This window comes from Choloepus didactylus, chromosome 14, assembly GCF_015220235.1.
Source record: "Choloepus didactylus isolate mChoDid1 chromosome 14, mChoDid1.pri, whole genome shotgun sequence".
Taxonomy (NCBI): domain Eukaryota; kingdom Metazoa; phylum Chordata; class Mammalia; order Pilosa; family Megalonychidae; genus Choloepus; species Choloepus didactylus.
Window position 1 is genome coordinate 13,137,946 of NC_051320.1, and position 18,749 is coordinate 13,156,694.

General features: G+C 38.3%; 1 protein-coding gene across 1 annotated transcript; it reads right to left on the reverse strand.

Moving 5' to 3' along the window:
* Nucleotides 1-3,749: 3,749 nt before the first annotated feature.
* MOS (MOS proto-oncogene, serine/threonine kinase) lies at nucleotides 3,750-4,802 on the reverse strand. The gene has a single exon (XM_037802582.1). The coding sequence runs from the start codon at nucleotides 4,800-4,802 to the stop codon at nucleotides 3,750-3,752; it is 1,053 nt and encodes a 350-aa protein (XP_037658510.1).
* Nucleotides 4,803-18,749: the final 13,947 nt, after the last annotated feature.

The window sequence follows — 18,749 nt, forward strand, 5'->3', positions numbered from 1 at the left end:
TGACCTTGATAATTTTGAAGTTTAGGCCAATTTCGGTTTGTATGTTGTTTCTCTTGGTTTGACTCAGGTTTTACATCTTTGGCAGGAATTCCACATAAGTGGTGCTGTGCTTTTCTCAGTGCCTCATATCAAGTGGCTCACAATGTCAATTTGTCCCTTTAATGGTGGTATTAACTTTTATAGTATACCTATCTTTTAACTTTTATATTAACTTTTTATATTAACTTTTATATTATATTTTATGTTATTAACTTTTGTATTATACCTATCTACATCACTTGTAAGATAATATCAGGACTTCTCCATTGTAAGGAAAATCAATAAGTTCTTTTGTTCTTATTAGTAATCACTATTATTTGATGTTCTATTGTAAAATGGAGCTTTCCTTTCTCCCCTATTTATCAATTTAATTAATGATTTGTATCAATAGGGACTCATGGATTCCTATTTCCTTCCCTATGATTATTCTTTTCTGTCTTATTTGCTGTCATTAATTATTTTGATGCTCGAATTGTCTCTGATTTTATGAGTGGGAGACCCTCCGAGTTGGCTCCTGTGTCCTTTTGACACGTCCTTATCAAACCTTAAGCACTTCCTTAATTGGAGGCACAAGATGATCGAGGTTCATTTTGTGTTTTTCCTACTCTGGAATCTGCCTTTTCTTCAAGGAGCCCTGGCTTCCTTCTGTTTATAATTAAGAATTCAGGAACTAAAAATTGAGAGTTCAAAAAGTAAAATCTGGTACTGTCTGCTCCAGAGTGTCTTTACTTCAGGCCCCTCAAAGGAGAGAGCTAGGAAATAGACTCATGTGTATACACGCATATACACACATGCACCTATGTCTATTCTATATCTATCTGTATCACTCTGTCAAAAGCCGTGAGTTCACACTGACACCTCCAATTTCAGTCCAACACCACAGGGTTTAGATTTCCTCCTTTCTGTACTTAGGAGCCCCATAACCCCCTCTCCAACACTTAAAAAACTTGGCTGTCATTATCCTCAACATATTCACCCACTTGCTCAACCCTCCTGTGTTTAACTAGTGGCCCTCCCATCCTGGAAAAGTGCCCCATTCCTCTGGCCCTGGAATCATCAACCACGTAGGCAATGCCCATGTCAGAAAGAATATTTTGTGTTTTTCATTGCTTTTATAAAAGGGAGTCTTCTTCTTTTATAAATTCTAACTGTTTTTTTTTTGTTTCATGTCTGAAGTCTGTTGTTCTCTGTATGTTACTTGTATATCCTGCTCCCTTACATAATTCTTACTGTTTGAATTAGCTGCTGCCATTGATTCTTTTGTCTTTTTTCAGATCTACAATCTGAAAACAGAATCTGCAAGCAGAATTAGTTTTCCCTCTCTCTTCACAGCTTTCAGAACCAAAATTTCCCTCTTTTTTCCAAATTTCATTGGATAATAAGTGTTAAATAACAGTGGCAATAGTTGGCATCCTCATTTTCTTCCTGACATAAGTGGGAATGCCTCCAGTGATTCCCTGTTAGGGAAGATGGTGGTGATTGAGCCAAAATACATGTGTGTGTTTTATGACTTTTTAACTTTTTATTCGGAAATCATTTTTGTTTACAGAACAGTTGCAAGGATAATCCCAAGAGTTCCTGAATGCCCTTTACTCAGCTTCTCTTAATGTTAACATCTTATGTAACCACAACCCATTTATAAAAATAAGAAATTAACCTTGGTTGAGTGTATATTTTTTAAAAAAAATTATGTTAAGGACTTATCTATTGATGCCTATTATTTTGAGTCATTTTAAAAAAATCAGGAATGAATGTTTAATTTCATCAAATGTCTTATCAGAATATATTCTTATTTTTTCTCCTTTGACCTATTAATGTGTTGAATTAAGTTAATAGATTGCCTAATTGTGAACTGACCTTGCATCCCCTCGAATAAACCCACATGATTAAAAAAATCGTGTGCATTATGTTTTCAGTGAGCTGTTGATAGCTCTTAGCTAATATTTTATTTAGAACTCTTCCACTGACAATTATAAATAAGATTGATCTATAGTTTCTTTTTTTTCCAGCAGTCTTTATCAGACATTTGGTACAAATGTAATCCTTAAAAAGAATTTGTAAGTTTTCCTCTGTGCTCTGGAATAGTTTAAGTAGTATTAAGATTACCTGGTCTTAAAAGGCGCAATAGAAGTCAGCAGACTTGGGCCCTTACATCCTGTAGAGTGGGGAGGGGAGGAATTAGACAATGTTCTCCATGACATGTTTAGACTTTCTATCTTCATTGTATACAGGTTTAGTAAATTGTAGCTGTCCAGAAAATTATATATCCCTTTGAGGTGTTCAAATTTATTTCTATAGGGTTTTACAGTGTTATTTCTTAAAATGTTTAAAAATTTCCACTGTTTTGATCATTGTTTTCCCTTTATTTCTAATTTTTTGTATATGCGTTTTTTTTTCCCCTTCAGGTTAGCTAGTGGGTTGTCTATTTTGATTTTTTTTTCAAACTTTTAACTTTTATTTTTATTTTCCTTTTTTTTTGACTCATTACTTCTGCTTTCCTTCCAATATTTAAAAAATTCCTCCTGCTTTCCTTCATTTTATTTTTTTGTTCTCTTCGTAACTTTGATTTACACCCTTAGTTCATTTCTTTTTATTCTTTCTATTTTGGGATATTAGTACTTAAGGACATGAATTTTCTTCTAGTTCATTTTTATCCTATGGGTTTTAATGTGTTTTCATTATTGTTTTTTTCTAGAATTCCTACTTTTTTTTATTAGTATTTTCTTTTGACATATAGTTGCTTCAGAATTTTTCCAATTTCCAGATGAAGGGGGATTTTTCTTATTCATTTCAATCCTATTTGTCTCTGCTTTTTTTGATTTTTTAAGTTTTAGAATTTGAGGTTTTCATCTTGGCATAATAGGTCAGTTTTCGACAGGGTCTTGACAAGAAGCTATATTAGCTTTTCGGATCTTGAATGCTCTATATAACAATCAAATGCATCCTATTAGTTATTTTGTCAAAGTTTCCTACATCATCCCTTATTTGTGTCTCTCTAGTATGTTTTGTACTGAGAGAAGTAAATAAATTCTCCTGCAAAACGGAAGTTTGTATTTGCTTGTTATTTCTGATTTATGAAAATTGTTACTATGATATTTAGTGCACATTCATAACTTTTATTTTATTGTGAATTGTATGCTTTTTACCATTAAATATCATTTAAAAGTCATTTGAACTATTATTCCTTTAAAAATAAATTGACCTCAATTTATGAATCTTATGTGTGAGGGTCCTTACAAATAAGAATGCTATTTTAGAGGGGGAAGTAGAAGAAATTAACTTAAAAAGAAAAGTTTCCACGGATTTGGCAAGGGGCCAGCAACCTGTTGACAGTTTGAATTTGACCATTTGAATTTAGGTGGTGAGTAGGGTGCGTACTATTTGAATGTATGGAAAATTTCGGCATTCCAGCAATTCAGTTCTGTTTTGCACAACGTGGTTTCATCAACAGCAAATCCGAATAAAGTTAATAACACCGAATTGTGAAGGTGAGCACACTAGCTGTGGAAAGCAAACCCTCCAGCTATGTAAAGGAATAAGGCTCAATTTTTAGCTCCGCTATTTGTCTTAGAACCATCACGTTTGACTAAATAAGTTGTTTTCCAAGTAACTTTATTTTCTTAAAACCCATCTTACAAATATAGTTTTCTACATCACCACTTCTTTAAAAATGAATAGCAACAAAGGGAAAAGCGTCTGTCGAGGTAGGTTCAAAGCCAGCCGAACTCAGCTTGCAAGGAGCTAAGGTCACCAAAGAGCACTTCTGCACTCGGCCGCTGGACGGCGCTGGGCGCCCAGCAGCTTTCAATGACGTTCTCCAGCCTCCCACCCGGGACCGAGTCGGTGAAGACGGCCGCCGACAGAGAGGGGCGGAGGTTATAGGCCACGACGGCATAGACCACGTGCTGTCGTTCCCCCGAGTAGGGCACCTCCTTGGTGGCCATTTGCCAGAGAGTTATGGCGAACGAGTAGATGTCCGCTTTGGGAGTGGCAGCCTCTCCTTTCAGGAGCTCCGGGGCGCGGTGGGTGTAGGTGCCGCCCAGGGGGCACCGCGGGGTCTGGAGGCACAGCAGGCCTTCCAGCTTCTCCGAGCAGCCGAAGTCACCGATTTTGCAGACGTCCTGCTCACTGATCAAAATGTTAGCCGGCTTCAGGTCCAAGTGCACGATGCTTTGCGAGTGGAGGAAAATCAGGCCGTTCACCACGTCGAGGGAGTACTTGAGACACCTTCCCAAACTCAGCTGCTCCCCCGCGCGGCCGCGAGGCTCCTCCTCGTCCCCAGGGTGGCGGGGAGCGCCGTATATGACCTGGTGCAAAGTGGTATTGCCCCCGAACTCCATGATGATGGTGCCCAGGCTATCCGAGCCCGCGGGCGTGCGCGTACTGGCCGCCACCACCCGCACGATGTTGTCATGGCGAAGCCTGGCTATGTTGAGCTCAGCCCAGAAGCTCCGCTGCGACGCCAGGCGGTTCTTGGTGCACCTGTTCACCTGCTTCACGGCCACTGGGACGCCGTGGTAAGTCGCCTTGTAGACGGAGCCAAACCCGCCAGCTCCCAGCCTCCGGAGGAAGCACACCTGTTCCCAGTCAATGGAGCACCAGGCCAGCCGGCGTGGCAGCCGCGGCGCCCTGGGCGGGGTGCCACCCAGCAGGAGCCTCCCTCCCTTACCTGGGCGCTCCGAGGGGCTACTGCAGGGCCGCGAGTCCACCGAGGGCGACAGCTCGCTGGGCAGGCAACTGCGCAGAGGGAGAGGCGAGGGCATGGCGCCTTCGAAGGCGAGAGCAGGGGCTCCGGTGCTCGGGAAGGAAAGCAAGGGCCGCGGGAACCTGGGCGCTCCACCAGATCGGGCCTTCCCCATGCCACAGCCTTTTTACCTCCTCCTTCATTGTCTCCAAATGAACCACATCTGTGCCTTTGCTCAGCCAGGGATTTTTTTTTTTTTTTTTTTTGATCGGAATAGGGAAAAGTCTGAAGGAAGCACACAATCACTTTCAGATGAAAGCATTTCCCTTAAACACTTAAAGTGAATTCTTACAAAAACAAGCTCTCAGGAAGAGTTCACCATATAAACTGCATGGAGCTGCCCCATGGTTCCCTCTCTGTGACACTTTTCTTCAATTATAACAAAATGAGCTTCTTTTTTTTTTTCGAGGCTCATCCGCTGAACATTATCAGACCTTAGACTAAAGAGGCCACAAACAGTAAACTGAAATTGTTTCACACTTTGCAGCCTCTAATGATTGTCAGTGTTATTCTCCAGCAGCATTAAATAACTTCCAGCAGTCATTGGCAAAAAGAGTTGAAAGACAAACAGCAGACTTTTTCTTTAATGATTACGGGATAATTAGGTGCCACATTCATACGGATAAAAAGTTGTAACCTCAAAGTGATTGATCCACATAGAATCGCTGATACAGGTTGGAACACACCTCCTAGGTTCATCAGGGAAAAGGGAAATTCTTGGATACTCCATTCTGCTTATATTGCAAATTAGCAGGACTTCTTAGCAACATGTGGACTTTCCCAGCAACTCTTCCATTCCGTAGCAATTCGCCCACCCAGAAAGCTCACTTGCAAAAGAGATTCTAGACTTTGCAAAAGCAAATGAGTTACAGAAGTTTCCAAGCGGAGCTGGGGACAGAAATAAAGAATAAAAGAGACTCAGACCCATGATCAGAGCTTCAAATAACAAATTCAGGAGAATTCTAGAAGAGGAAATTCTGAAGATATAAAAATGGCCCAGACTCACTGGTGCCAAATAAAAAAACCTATGTGGAAAATCAGATGTTGAAATGAAATTCAGGGCCTTGCAATCCAGTCAAATTCTTCCATTCTAAGTTTTATAATGAAAAATTAATTTTTACACCATATCTTTGGAGAAAAGGTCGACAGTATTACCCTGTCCATTATAAAACACCCAAGAATGTTCAGATTTACTTTTTCTGTCAAATGGTAAAGTTCCATTCTGATTCTCAGTATTAAGAGCACATAGGTTAAAAAAAAAAAAAAAAAAAGAGCACATGGGTGATGGATTATATGTAAGCACATTTCATGAAGACGGCTCTTCTCTGCTTCTGAAGCATATTGGTTCTGAGAAAATGTGTTGAGAAACATGAGCCCTTTGCAGTCACAATTTGAAGTCTATTAAGCCCTTTTTAGAATAGGATGTCTGTTCTGTGCTACTCCTCTGGCTTAGTGTATGACCTTGGGTATACAGTTTGACCTGTTTGAGCCTCAATCTTTTTATGGAAATCAGGATAATAATCATTATTAAAATAAGCATCATTATCTTGAAATAAAAGTTGGGGAGTTCTGTGCAGATTAACAACAAAACAAAATCTAAAAATTTAAACTACATAATAGTTCATAGGACTATAGTTGTATGCAATTGTATTGAACCCCACATATAAGAGGATGATGATGAATAGAGCTATATGAGAAAGTAATACAACTATAGCCTATAATAGGTCTAAATTGCAAAATTGACTGAATAGCCATCACATATTTAGAATTATAATAATTATGAATATGTGGGTTCTGAAATTGTTGTAAAATGTTGAGAGTGCTGCAAATATTAGCAGAATACAAACGACAGGTATTACACTTTCTAGGCATTACATATAATTCAAGATCATGTGACTTGTTATCGTATAATCTATTTTTAAGATAATCGCATAAACAATTTTTTCAAAGTTTAGATTTTTACTTTTTTACATAAAATACGAGGTACTAATGAAAATGTGGTAATATATATATTCACGAACTTTAAGTTCACTAGATTTGTCATCTGCCAAACTGTCCAAGAATATTTCATTGAATATCCATTTTTAAAACAGCTCTTTGTTTCCCTTTTTAGGCATCTTAAAATATGTTTCTCTTACTCAGAAAGCTACAGTTGTCCTGAAGGCAGGATTTATGTTCCTCAGAGATTTTTTCTCTCCTGTAAGTAGAACAGTACCTAGCACATAATATACTCTTAATTAAATTTAACTTTTAATCCTGATTTTGTTACCACATATAGATGCACTATATATTATAATATTTTGGGTCTCAGAAATGGATAAAGCCCAAGCAAGGTGGTAAAGAGCAAACCCAGGTGGCCCAGGTTTCTTACTGTCTCTGTGCCTCAGTTTCCTTATTTGCAAAATGAGGAAAATATTACACTGACTTCAGGTGTGTTGTGAGGATTACCAGAGTTTCAAATACTTAGATCAGTACCTGGCTTATGGTAATGCATAAACATTAGTTATTATTTATGAAACTCATAAAAAATAATGTGTGTGGGTTTATACCAATAAAAAACAAACATCTGTTGGACAGTATTGGTTTAAAAGTTACCCTACCAGGACTGAAGTAGCTCATTTTATGTTAACACAATTTAAATTTTACTTGGAGTATTTTTTTCTGCTTTTAAAATTTATTTCTGAGGTTAAAGATATAAAAGCATGTGGCATTATTGTAATGGAATAAAACTGCCAAGGGTTTACATTCATCTGACCAAATGCAATAACCTCACATCATACCCAAACAAAGACGAAGAGCGGAGTTGATTTAGCATGTTTGGGATTTTGTAAAAAAGTCTGTGAGGAAGTGATAGGGGCAGAATGTTGATGACCTCTTCAGTAGCACCAGCTACCTGGGCATTGTAAATGAAACAGAGGAGACTTACGGACCCAACTGCTGCAGCTCAAATGCTCTAAGGATCTTTGAGTAAAGTCTTCTGGTTGTCTGCTCTTTCTTTGGAAGCACAACTAGCAAGAGATACTTCAGTATCACCCATTAAGTATCACAAGATGTTCAATAGAGACCAAAATGAACAGCTCATTTAGATACAGTTTTAACCAAAGAGATTGAGGAACATTAATTGTTAGCATCTTCTTGGGGCTAAGGCTGCAGGCTTTTTGAATTTATAAAAAGGTCTTAGTTGCTAATGATCTTAGGCTGGATGAACCAAATTGAGTGGTTGAGGTGGAATCCAGGAGTTCGTCCTGGATGCTGTGCCCAGTGCTTCCTTCCTTGATTCACAAGTCACCAGAAGTTGAGCAGCTTCTCTTCAAAGTCAGCAGGACAAATGGATGTTGCTGACACACCTGTCCCACACACCTGCCCAGCACACCTGGCTGACTCACAGGCTCCACAGTCTCTTTGACTTTGAAGTTTCTGGTTTGGCAAGTGATACCCAAGTCTCTCATTCTAAACCGCATGCATTTCACCTATGGTGCGTCCATCTCTTTTCCGGGTGCCAGAAAGCCCTGGATGAGCCATCATTGCCCCAATAGAAGATTTGCCAGTCTAATAACAAATGTACACCAAGCCGCCATTTCCTTGTCCTTCTGCATACATGATTTCATCGCAGTTCAGAATCAACGTGTACTCTTTCAGAAGATACTTTTAAAAGCCATGAAACTCAACAGCTGCAGCAGCGGGCACCTAACCCCATTGAGCTTGGCCATGTGGGAATGGTTAGCACCACATTTGCACCTGGGAAGGGAGTGGGCACTACCCCCCAGGACCCACTAGTTTCAGCATGACCTCAAGGTGCAACCCAATTTCAGACATGTTAAAACATGAAGGAATGTAAGTTTTGGCATCGTTGAAATATGGTATTACTATTTACAGGCATGAATTTTTCTTTTTTTAGAACTAAAAAAATTAAGATGTAAGTGAATACATATGCTTTATTAAAAAATCCACATATTACCAAGATTATAGAATCAAACCTGAAAGACTTTTTTTTTACTTAAATGGAATTATACTATTAATATTATTCTAAAATTTGAATTGTATATGTTGCAATATATCATAGACTTTTATCCATGTCAATGGAGTACATACAGAGCTGCTTTTGTTTATTCTAATATAATATGAATGGGGGCAGATCCAAGTTTTGTGGAGCCTGAATCTTATACAACTTGGGGTAGCTTCTTTAAGAAGAAGATTAAAAATTAAGTGTAGAAGTAAATATGTTTTCAGATGAGGAAAGAAGTCACAACAAATTACAAATATAAAAAAACTGACAAATAGCATAGACATCATAAAATCCAGAGAAATACCATAATTTTATAAATGAATTGCTCAACACACCTGCATTTTAAGCATTCCTACATTTTGGGGGTGATATCCTTTTTTTAAAAAAATATTTATTTATTTATTTATTTATTTAATTTACTTTTTATTGAGATTGTTCATATACCAAAAAATTACCCAAAGATCCAAAGCGTACAATCGGTTGCCCATGGTACCATCGTATAGCTGTGCATCCATCACCACAATTAATTTTTTTTTCAATTTGTAGAACATTTTCATTACTCCAGAAAAGAAATAAAGACAGAAAAAGCAAACTCAAATCCTCCCATACCCCTAACCACCCCACCTGCATTATTGATTCATAGTTTTGGTATAGTACATTTGTTACTGTTGATGAAAGAATGTTAAAATACTACTAACTGTCGTATATAGTTTGCACTAGGTATCAATTTTTTCCTATATGCCCCTCTATTATTAACTTCTAGTTATAGTGTCATACGTTTGTTCTAGTTCATGAGAGAGGTTTCTAATATTTGTACAGTTAATCACAGACATTGTCTACCACAAGATTCACTGTTTTATACATTCCCATCTTTCAACCTTCACCTTTCCTTCTGGTGACATATGTGACTCTGAGATTACCCTTTCCACCACCTTCACACACCTTTCAGCACTGTTAGTTATTCTCACAATGTGCTACTATCACCTCTGTCCATTTCCAAACGTCTAAGTTCACCCTAGTTGACATTCTGCTCATAATAAGCAACCCCTTCCCATTCTTTACCCTTGTTCTATATCATGGTAACTTATATTTCATGTCTATGAGTTTACATATCATAATTAGTTCATATCAGTGAGACCCTGCAATATTTGTCATTATGTGTCTGTCTTATTTCACTCAATATAGTGCCCTCAAGTTTTCTTCATTGACCCATTTCTTTTAAGATAGCTTTGTTCACACACCATACATTCCATCCTAAGTAAACAATCGTTAGTTCTCTGTATAGTCATGTTTTATGTATTCAGCACCATCACCACTCTCTATATAAGGATATCTCCATTTCTTCCACAAAGAAGGAGGAAGAGTCAAAGAAGGTAGAGGGACAAAAGAAAAAGAAAAAAGAAAGAGAGTAAAAAAACATGACAACTAGAAAGCAAGAAAAAGAAAGACAGCATTAAACTAAAATAGAATAGAGTCAGACAATATCACCAATGCCAGGAGTCCCGTACACTTCCCCTATGCCCACCCCCCGCCATATGCATTTAGCTTTGGTATATTGCTTTTGTTTCATTAAAGGAAGCATAATACAATGTGTTTTTTAATTATAGTCTCTAGTTTGCATTGATTGTATTTCCCCCCAATCCCACCCTATTTTTAACACCTTGCAATGCTGACATTCATTTGTTCTACCTCATGTAAAAACATATTTGTACCTTTTATTACAATCGTTGAGCACCCTAGGTTTCACTGAGTTATATAGTCCCAGTCTTTATCTTTTGTCTTTCGTTCTGGTGTCCCACATGGTCCCAAACTTCCTCTTTCAACCAAACTCACAGTCATCTTTGTTCAGTGTACTTACATTGCTGTGCTACTCTCTCCAAAAATTGTTTTCCAGACCTCTCACTCCTGTCTTTTCCTGTCTGTCTGCAGTGCTTCCTTTAGTGTTTCCAGTAGAGCATGTATCTTGTTCACAAACTCTGTCATTGTCTGTTTGTCAGAGAATATTTTAAGCTCTCCTTCCCTCATAGTTGAAGGACAGTTTTGCCAGATGTAGGATTCTTGGTTGGTGGTTTTTCTCTTTCAGTATCTTAAATATATCACCCCACTTCCTTCTTGACTCCACCGTTTCTATTGAGAAATCCACACATAGTCTTATCAAGCTTCCTTGGTATGTGATGGATTGCTTTTCTCTTGATGCTTTCAGGATTCTCTCTTTATCTTTGATATTTGATAATCTGATTATTAAGTGTCTTGGCATAGGCCTATTCAGATCTATTCTGTTTAGGGTATCCTGCGCTTCTTGGCTACGTAATTTTGTGTCTTTCATAAGAGATGTGAAATTTCCATTGATTATTTCCTCTATTATTGCTTATGCCTCTTTTCCCTTCTCTTTCTGGGACACCAATGACATGTACATTCCTGCATTTCATGTTGTCCTTAAGTTCCTGGAGATGTTGCTTAAATTTTTCTGTTCTTTTCTCTATCTGTTCTTTTGTGTGTGGGCTTTCAGGTGCCTTGTTCTCTAGTTCCTGAGTGTTTTCTTCTGCCTCTTGAGATCTGCTGTTGTATGTTTCCATTGTGTCTTTCATCTCTTGTGTTGTGCCTTTCATTTCCATAGATTCTGCCAGTTGGTTTTTCAAACTTTCTATTTCTACCCTATGTATGCCCAGTGTTTTCATTATATGCTTCATCTCTTTTTCCATATCTTCCCTAAACTTTTTGAATTGATTTATATTAGTTGCTTCAATTTCTGTATCTCAGTTAAAGTGTAAATTTGTTCCTTTGACTGGGCCATAACTTCATTTTTCTTGGTGTAGGTTGTAGTTTTCTGTTGTCTAGGCATCTGGTTTCCTTGGCTACCCCAATCAGGGTTTCCCAGACCAGAATGGGCTCAGGTCTTGGAGGGAAGGAATTGTATCCTCTTTCCGTGAGGGTTTCTTAGAAGATTGGTACACCCTGTGAGGCCTCCAGTCACTGTGCTTTTCCACCCAGCAGGTGGTGCCTGTCAGCCTGTAGCTCCAGACTGGTGTAAGGAGGTATGGACCATGGCTGTTTTCCCCCAGGCTCAGGGGTCTGGTTCTGAATGGAAGGTGGGTAGTAGAGCTGGGCCCCACCTTCTTCCTCTTAGGGAAAGTACCCCCCCCCAGGGAGAGGTCATTAGCATTTGAATAGTCTCTGTGTCTGGGTCACAACACTGGGGACTGAAAATGGCTGAGGCTTTCTCCACTGAGCTGAAAAAGGGACAGAAAGCCCACTTCAGGGCCAGTCTGCAGCCACCCTCCAGCTCTCCAAGTTCAGTCATCACCAAAAGCATCTGTCTGCTTTTTGGGGATTCATATCTTGAATTGAGTAGTCCACATTTTTTAATTAAAACCCCAGTTGGAGCTCAGCTAAGCTATATTCGCTTGCTGGGAGAGTGCTGTTCTCTAGCACAGTGAGGCTTTGCAGTTTGGGTCATGGGGGAAGGGGGCTCCCGGCTTGGATCCTTGGTTTTTACTTACAGATTTTATGCTGTGATCATGGGCATTTCTCCCAATTCAGGTTGGTGTATGATGAGTAGACAGTTACATTTGTCCCCCCACAGTTATTCCAGATTATTTACTAGTTTTTCCTGGTTGTTTATTATTTGTTCCAGGGAGACAAACTAGCTTCCACTCCTCTCTATGTCAGCATCTTCTTCTGTCACGATATCCTTTTTCAAATTGCCTCTTCATATGGCAAATGTTTTGTAATATTTTCTATCAAGATTTGGTCTCAGGTGGAACTGCAATTAATTTCAGAAGCTTAAGCAACTTTTTACTATTTGGGGCTTACTTTATAGAAATTAAAGCAATCCAAAATTTTGGAGGAAGTAGAGCACTGGGGGCAGCTTGCTTATATTGAATTCTACCCAATTTCTAGTCAAACTTCCAAATACCTCCACATAATGAGATGATACATTTTGAACTGGTGATGAAAGTGTTAAGGTTCAAGTCAAAACAAATCACCAGATATCTAAAATATTTGGTTAAATATTTCATTTTTGTTGAAATACATAGGTCTGCCCATCTTTTCTCTGTGAAAGCTTTTTTGTGTGATCCCTAGATTTTTACTCTTTATCATTTAGCTTTTTATCAATGCAAAGATTAAAGACTTTCCACTTGCATTGGGCAACATGAATTGCTTGGTAGCAGTGAGACCCTCTGTCTTGACCAGAATCAGATGGGGGGAGAATCAGTTAACTTTATATTTACATAAATGTTAACTCATAAATGCAACCTTGGCCAATGATAACATTTGTCACCTAGTGTATTTTTTGTATAAAAAATGTCTTTTTTAAGGAGTAAGTCAGGAGGATGGCAGAGTAAAGAGCTACAGGACTCACTCCTCCAAAAGCACTAGGGGACAGGCAGAAACTATCAGAAACACTGGTTCTGGGGCAACAGAGGCACCAGGGGAGCACAATACAGCATCCAGGGAAGAGCAGAATGGGGAGAATAAGAAGCTGCAGCAAAGAAGTTGTGAGTGAACTGTGCTGCAGCAGTGGCTGGTACCCATCCCCCATGGAGGCAAGCAGCCTCCAGACAGTCTGTGGCTGGCTGCTGTGGATGGAGAGGGATGTGGAGGCCTTCTTCCTGGAAATAGGGAGGGCCATCACCGAGTACTGAGAGTGGTTTCTGATCTCAGAGTCAGCTCTGAATCACAGTTCCTAGCCTGCCTCAACAGGGCTCCTCTAAAATATTGCTTCAACACTGCCCCTACCAGGGATGGACCCCTTGGAGGTTGAAAAAATGCACTCCCTCCTTAGGGCTGTGGGGAATAGTTTTCCAAAGAGCACCATCTGCTGGGCAGGTCAGGAAATCACAGCTTCAGGGAGATGAAAACAAAAGACTTTTTGGCGTCTTTCCTGACCCTCTCTCCAGGGCTCTTTGGAACTGATCTGCACACCTTTCAGGGTCCTCTGGCCCTGCTTTGATCAGTTAAACATGATCAATTCTAAAGTTCTGGAATAAGTTGAACGAAGTGTCAAAGAACTGCTTTGACTCAAAGTGAATCATAAATAAAGCCGTAGCAAGAGAGAGAAGCTTACCTTCAGAGTAAACTCATCAAAAATAATCAGATGTCTAGACATATGCAAAAAATTACAAGCCATATAAGAAAGAGTAAGATATGGCCCCATCAAAGGAATGAATTAAAAAGTCAGAGAAGACACAGAATTTGGAATAATTAATCAAAGATGTTCAAACAAATCTCCTAAGTCAATTCATGGAGATGAAGGAAAATATGGCTAAAGAGATAATGGATATTAAAAAAACACAGTAAGCATAAAGAAGAATTTGAAGTCATGCAAGGAAAACAGAACTTATGGGAATGAAAGTGCAATAGAGGAGTTTGAAAATACACTAGAGGCACACTACTGCAGGTTTGAACAGTCAGAAGAAAGGATCAGTGGACTAGAAGACAGAACATCTGAGATCATACAGACAGAAGAACAGATAGAGAAAAGAATGGAAAATATTAAGCAGGGTCTCAGGGAATTGAGTGACAGCATGAAACACACAAACATGTGCATCATTATGTCCCAGAAAGAGAAGAGAAGGGAAGAAGGGCAGAAAGAATATTTGAGGAAGTAATGGCCCAAAATTTCCCAACTCTTATGAAAGACTGAAGTATACATGTCCAAGAAGTGAAATGTACTCCAAATAGAATAAATCCTAATAGACCTACTTCAAGACACATACTAATCAGAATGTCAAATGCCAAAAATTCTTTATTCAGCAAAACTGTCCTTCAAAAATGAGGGAGAAGTTAAAATATTTACAGATAAATAGAAACTGAGAGAGTTCATGAGCAAGAGACATGCCCTACAAGAAATACTAAAGGGAGTTCTGCAGGCTGAAAGGAAAAGACAGAAGAGAGGGTCTTGGAGGAGAGTGTAGAAATGAAGATTATCAGTAAAGGTAACTAAAAGGGTAAAAAGAGAGACAAAAATAAGAAATGACATATAAAAGCCAAAGGATAAAGTGTTTGAACTAAGCATTGGTTCAAGTTATAACATTAAATGTTAATGGATTAAACTCCCCAATAAAATAACAAACACTGGTTGGCAGATTGGATAAAAAATATATAATCCATCTATATAGTGTCTACAAGAGACTCATTTTAGACCCAAGGGCACAAATAGGGTGAAAGTGAAAGATTGGAAAATGATATTCCATGCAAACAGTAACCAAAAAAGAGCTGGGGTAGCTATACTAATACCAGACAAAATAGACTTTAAATGCAACACTGTTATAAAAGACCAAGAAGGATGCTATATATTAATAAAAGGGGCAATGCACCAAGAAGAAATAACAATCACGAATATTTATGCACCTAACCTGGGTGCCCTAAAATTCATGAGGCAAAAATTGGCAAAACTGAAGGAGGAAATAGATGTCTCTACAATAATAATTGGGGACTTCCATACACCATTCTCATCAATAGATAGAACAACTAGACAGAGGATCACTAAGGAAACAGAGATCTTGAATAATATGATAAATGAACTAGACCTAACAGATATATACAGAATACTGCATCTCCAAACAGCAGGATATACATTCGTCTCAAGGGCTCATGGATCACTCTCCAGGATAGACCACATGCTGGGTCACAAAGCAGGTCTCAATACATTTAAAAAGATTGAAATTATACAAAGCACTTTCTCTGACCATAATGGAATGAAGCTGGAAATCAATAACAGGTTGAGGACTGGAAAATTCATAAATAGATGGAGATTAAACAACACACTGTTAAACAATCACTGGGTCAAAGAAGAAATTGTGAGAGAAATCAGTAAATATCTTGACACAAATGAAAATGAGAGCACAACATATCAAAACTTATGGGATGCAGTGAAGGCAGTGCTGAGAGGGAAATTTATAGCCCTAAATGCCTACATTAAAAAGGAAGAAAGAGGTTGTTCTTGTTTGCTAATGCTGCTGGAATGCAAAACACCAGAGATGGATTGGCTTTTATAAAAGGGGATTTATTTGGCTATATAGTTACAGTCTTAAGGCCATAAAGTGTCCAACGTAACACATCAGCAATCAGGTATCTTCACTGGAGGATGGCCAATGGTGTCCAGAAAACCTCTGTTAGCTGGGAAGGTACATGTCTGGCGTCTGCGCCAAAGTTCTGGTTCAAAATGGCTTTCTCCCAGGACATTCCTCTCTAGGCTGCAGTTCCTCAAAAATGTCACTCTTAGTTGCACTTGGGGTATTTGTCCTCTCTTAGCTTCTCCGGAGCAAGAGTCTGCTTTCAATGGCCGTCTTCAAACTGTCTCTCATCTGCAGCTCCTGTGCTTTCTTCAATGTGTCCCTCTTGGCTGTAGCTCCTTTTCAAAATGTCACTCACAGGTACACTGAGTTTCTTCTGTTTGTCAGCTCATTTATATGGCTCCACTGAACAAGGCCCCCCCTTAAATGGGTGGGGCCATGCCTCCATGGAAATATCTCATCAGAGTTATCAGCTACAGTTGGGTGGGCGCATTTCCATGCAAACAACCTAATCCAGATGTTCCAACTTAATCCCCACTAATATGTCTGCCCCACAAGATAGCATCAAAGAACATGGCTTTTTCTGGGGGACATAATGCATTCAAACCAGCACAGAGCTAAAATCAAAGACCTAACTGCACAACTGGAGGAATTAGAAAAAGAACAGCTAACTAATCCAAAAGCAAGCAGAAAGAAAGAAATAACAAAAATTAGAGCAGAGATAAATGAAATTGAGAATGAAAAAAACTATGGAGAGAATAAATAAAACCAAGGTTGGTTCTTTGAGAAGGTCAATAAAATTGACAAACCCTTTGCTAGACTAACGAGAGAAGATGCAAAGAAATAAAATCAGAAACAAGAAGGGTGACTTCACTATGGACTCCACAGAAATTAAAAGAATCATGAGAGGATACTGTAAACAACATTATGCCAACAAATTAGAATATTTAGATGAAATGGACAAATTCCTAGAAACACATAAACAACCTCCTGGAGTATAGAAGAAATAGAAGACCTCAGCAACCAATTACGATTAAGGAGATTGAATCAGTCATCAAAAACTTCCCAACAAAAAAGGTCCAGGATCAGATGGCTCTACAGGTGAATTCTACCAATGAAGAAGAATTCTTCTATCAAGAAGAATACATGCCAATCCAGCTTAAACTCTTCCAAAAAATTGTAGAGGAGGGAACACTACTTAACTCATTTTGTGAAGCCAACATTACCCTAATACCAAACCCAGATAAAAATACCACAAGAAACAAAAAATACAGACCAATTTCCATAATGAATATAGATGCAAAATCCCCAGCAAATACTTGCAAATCAAGTCCAACAACATATCAAAATAGATATACACCACGATCAAGTGGGTTTTATCCCAGGCATGCAAGGGTGTTAAGACACAAGAAAATCAATTAATGTAATATATCACATTAACAAATCAAAGGGGGAAAACCACATGATCATCTTGATTGATGCAGAAAAGGCATTTGACAAAATCCAGCATTCTTTCTTAATAAAAACACTTTGAAAGATAGGAATAGAAGGAAGCTTCCTCAACATGATTAAGACTACATATGAAAAAGCAACACCGAACATCATACTCAGTGGTGAAAGACTGAAATCCTTCCTGCTAAGATTCTGGAACAAGACAAGGATGCTCACTGTTACCACTGCTATTCAACATTGTGCTATACATTCTAGCTAGAGCAATTAGGCAAGAAAAAGAAATAAAAGTCATCCAAATTGGAAAGAACAAAGTAAAACTTTCACTTTCTGCAGATGACATGATCCTATATATTTAAAGCCCTGAAAAACCTACAACTTAGCTACTAGAGCTAATAAATGAGTTCAGCAAAGTGGCAGGATACAAGATCAACATGCATAAATCAGTAATGTTATTATGTACTAGTAATAAGAAATCTAAGAAGGAACTCAAGAAAAAAATTCCATTTACATTAGCAAATATAAGAATTAAATATCTAGGAATAAATTTAACCAAGGATGTAAAGTACTGTACACAGAACACCACAAAACATTACTTAAAGAAATCAAAGAAGACCTAAATAAATGGAAGGACATTCTGTATTCATGAGTTAGAAGACTAAATGTCATTAAGGTGTCAATTCAACCCAAACTGATTTACAGATTCAATGCAATCCCAACCAAAACTCCAACAGCCTACTTTGCAGAAATGGAAAAGCCAATTATTAAAATTATTTGGAAAGGAAAGGGACCCTGAATAGACAAAATAATCTTAAAAAGAAGAACAAGATTGGAGGAATCACACTTTCTGACTTTAAAGCATATTACAAAGCTACAGTGGTCAAAACAGCATAGTACTGGCATAAAGAAGCATATACTGACAAATAGAATTGAATTGAGAATTCAGAAACAGACCTTCACATCTATGGCCATTTGATATTTGACAAGGTTTCCAAGTCCACCCAACTGGGACAGAACAGTCCCTTCAACAAATGGTGTGGGGAGAACTGGATACCCATAATCAAAAGAATGAAAGAGGACCCCTACCTCACACTTCATACAAAAAACTTAACTCAAAATGGGTCAAAGATCTAATTATAAGAACCAGGACCATAAAACTCCTAAAAGAAAATGTAGGGAAGCATCTTCAAGATCTTGCAGTAGACAATGGTTTCTTAGACTTTATACCCAAAGCACAAGCAATGAAAGAAAAAATAGATAAATGAGACCTCCTCAAAATACAAAACTTCTGTGTTTCAAAGGACTTGTCAAGAAAGTGAAAGGGCAGCATAGGCAATGGCAGAAAATATTTGGAAACCCCATATCCAGTAAGGGTTTAATATCCAGAATATGTAAAGAAATCCTACAACTCAACAATAAAAAAGCCAAAAAAAATCCAATTTAAAAATGGGTAAAAGACTTGAATAGACATTTTTCGAAAGAGGAAATACAA

What these genes read in the sequence shown, in the direction of transcription:
- MOS (XM_037802582.1), bottom strand. Translation starts at nt 4,802, where the DNA reads ATGCCCTCGCCTCTCCCTCTGCGCAGTTGCCTGCCCAGCGAGCTGTCG.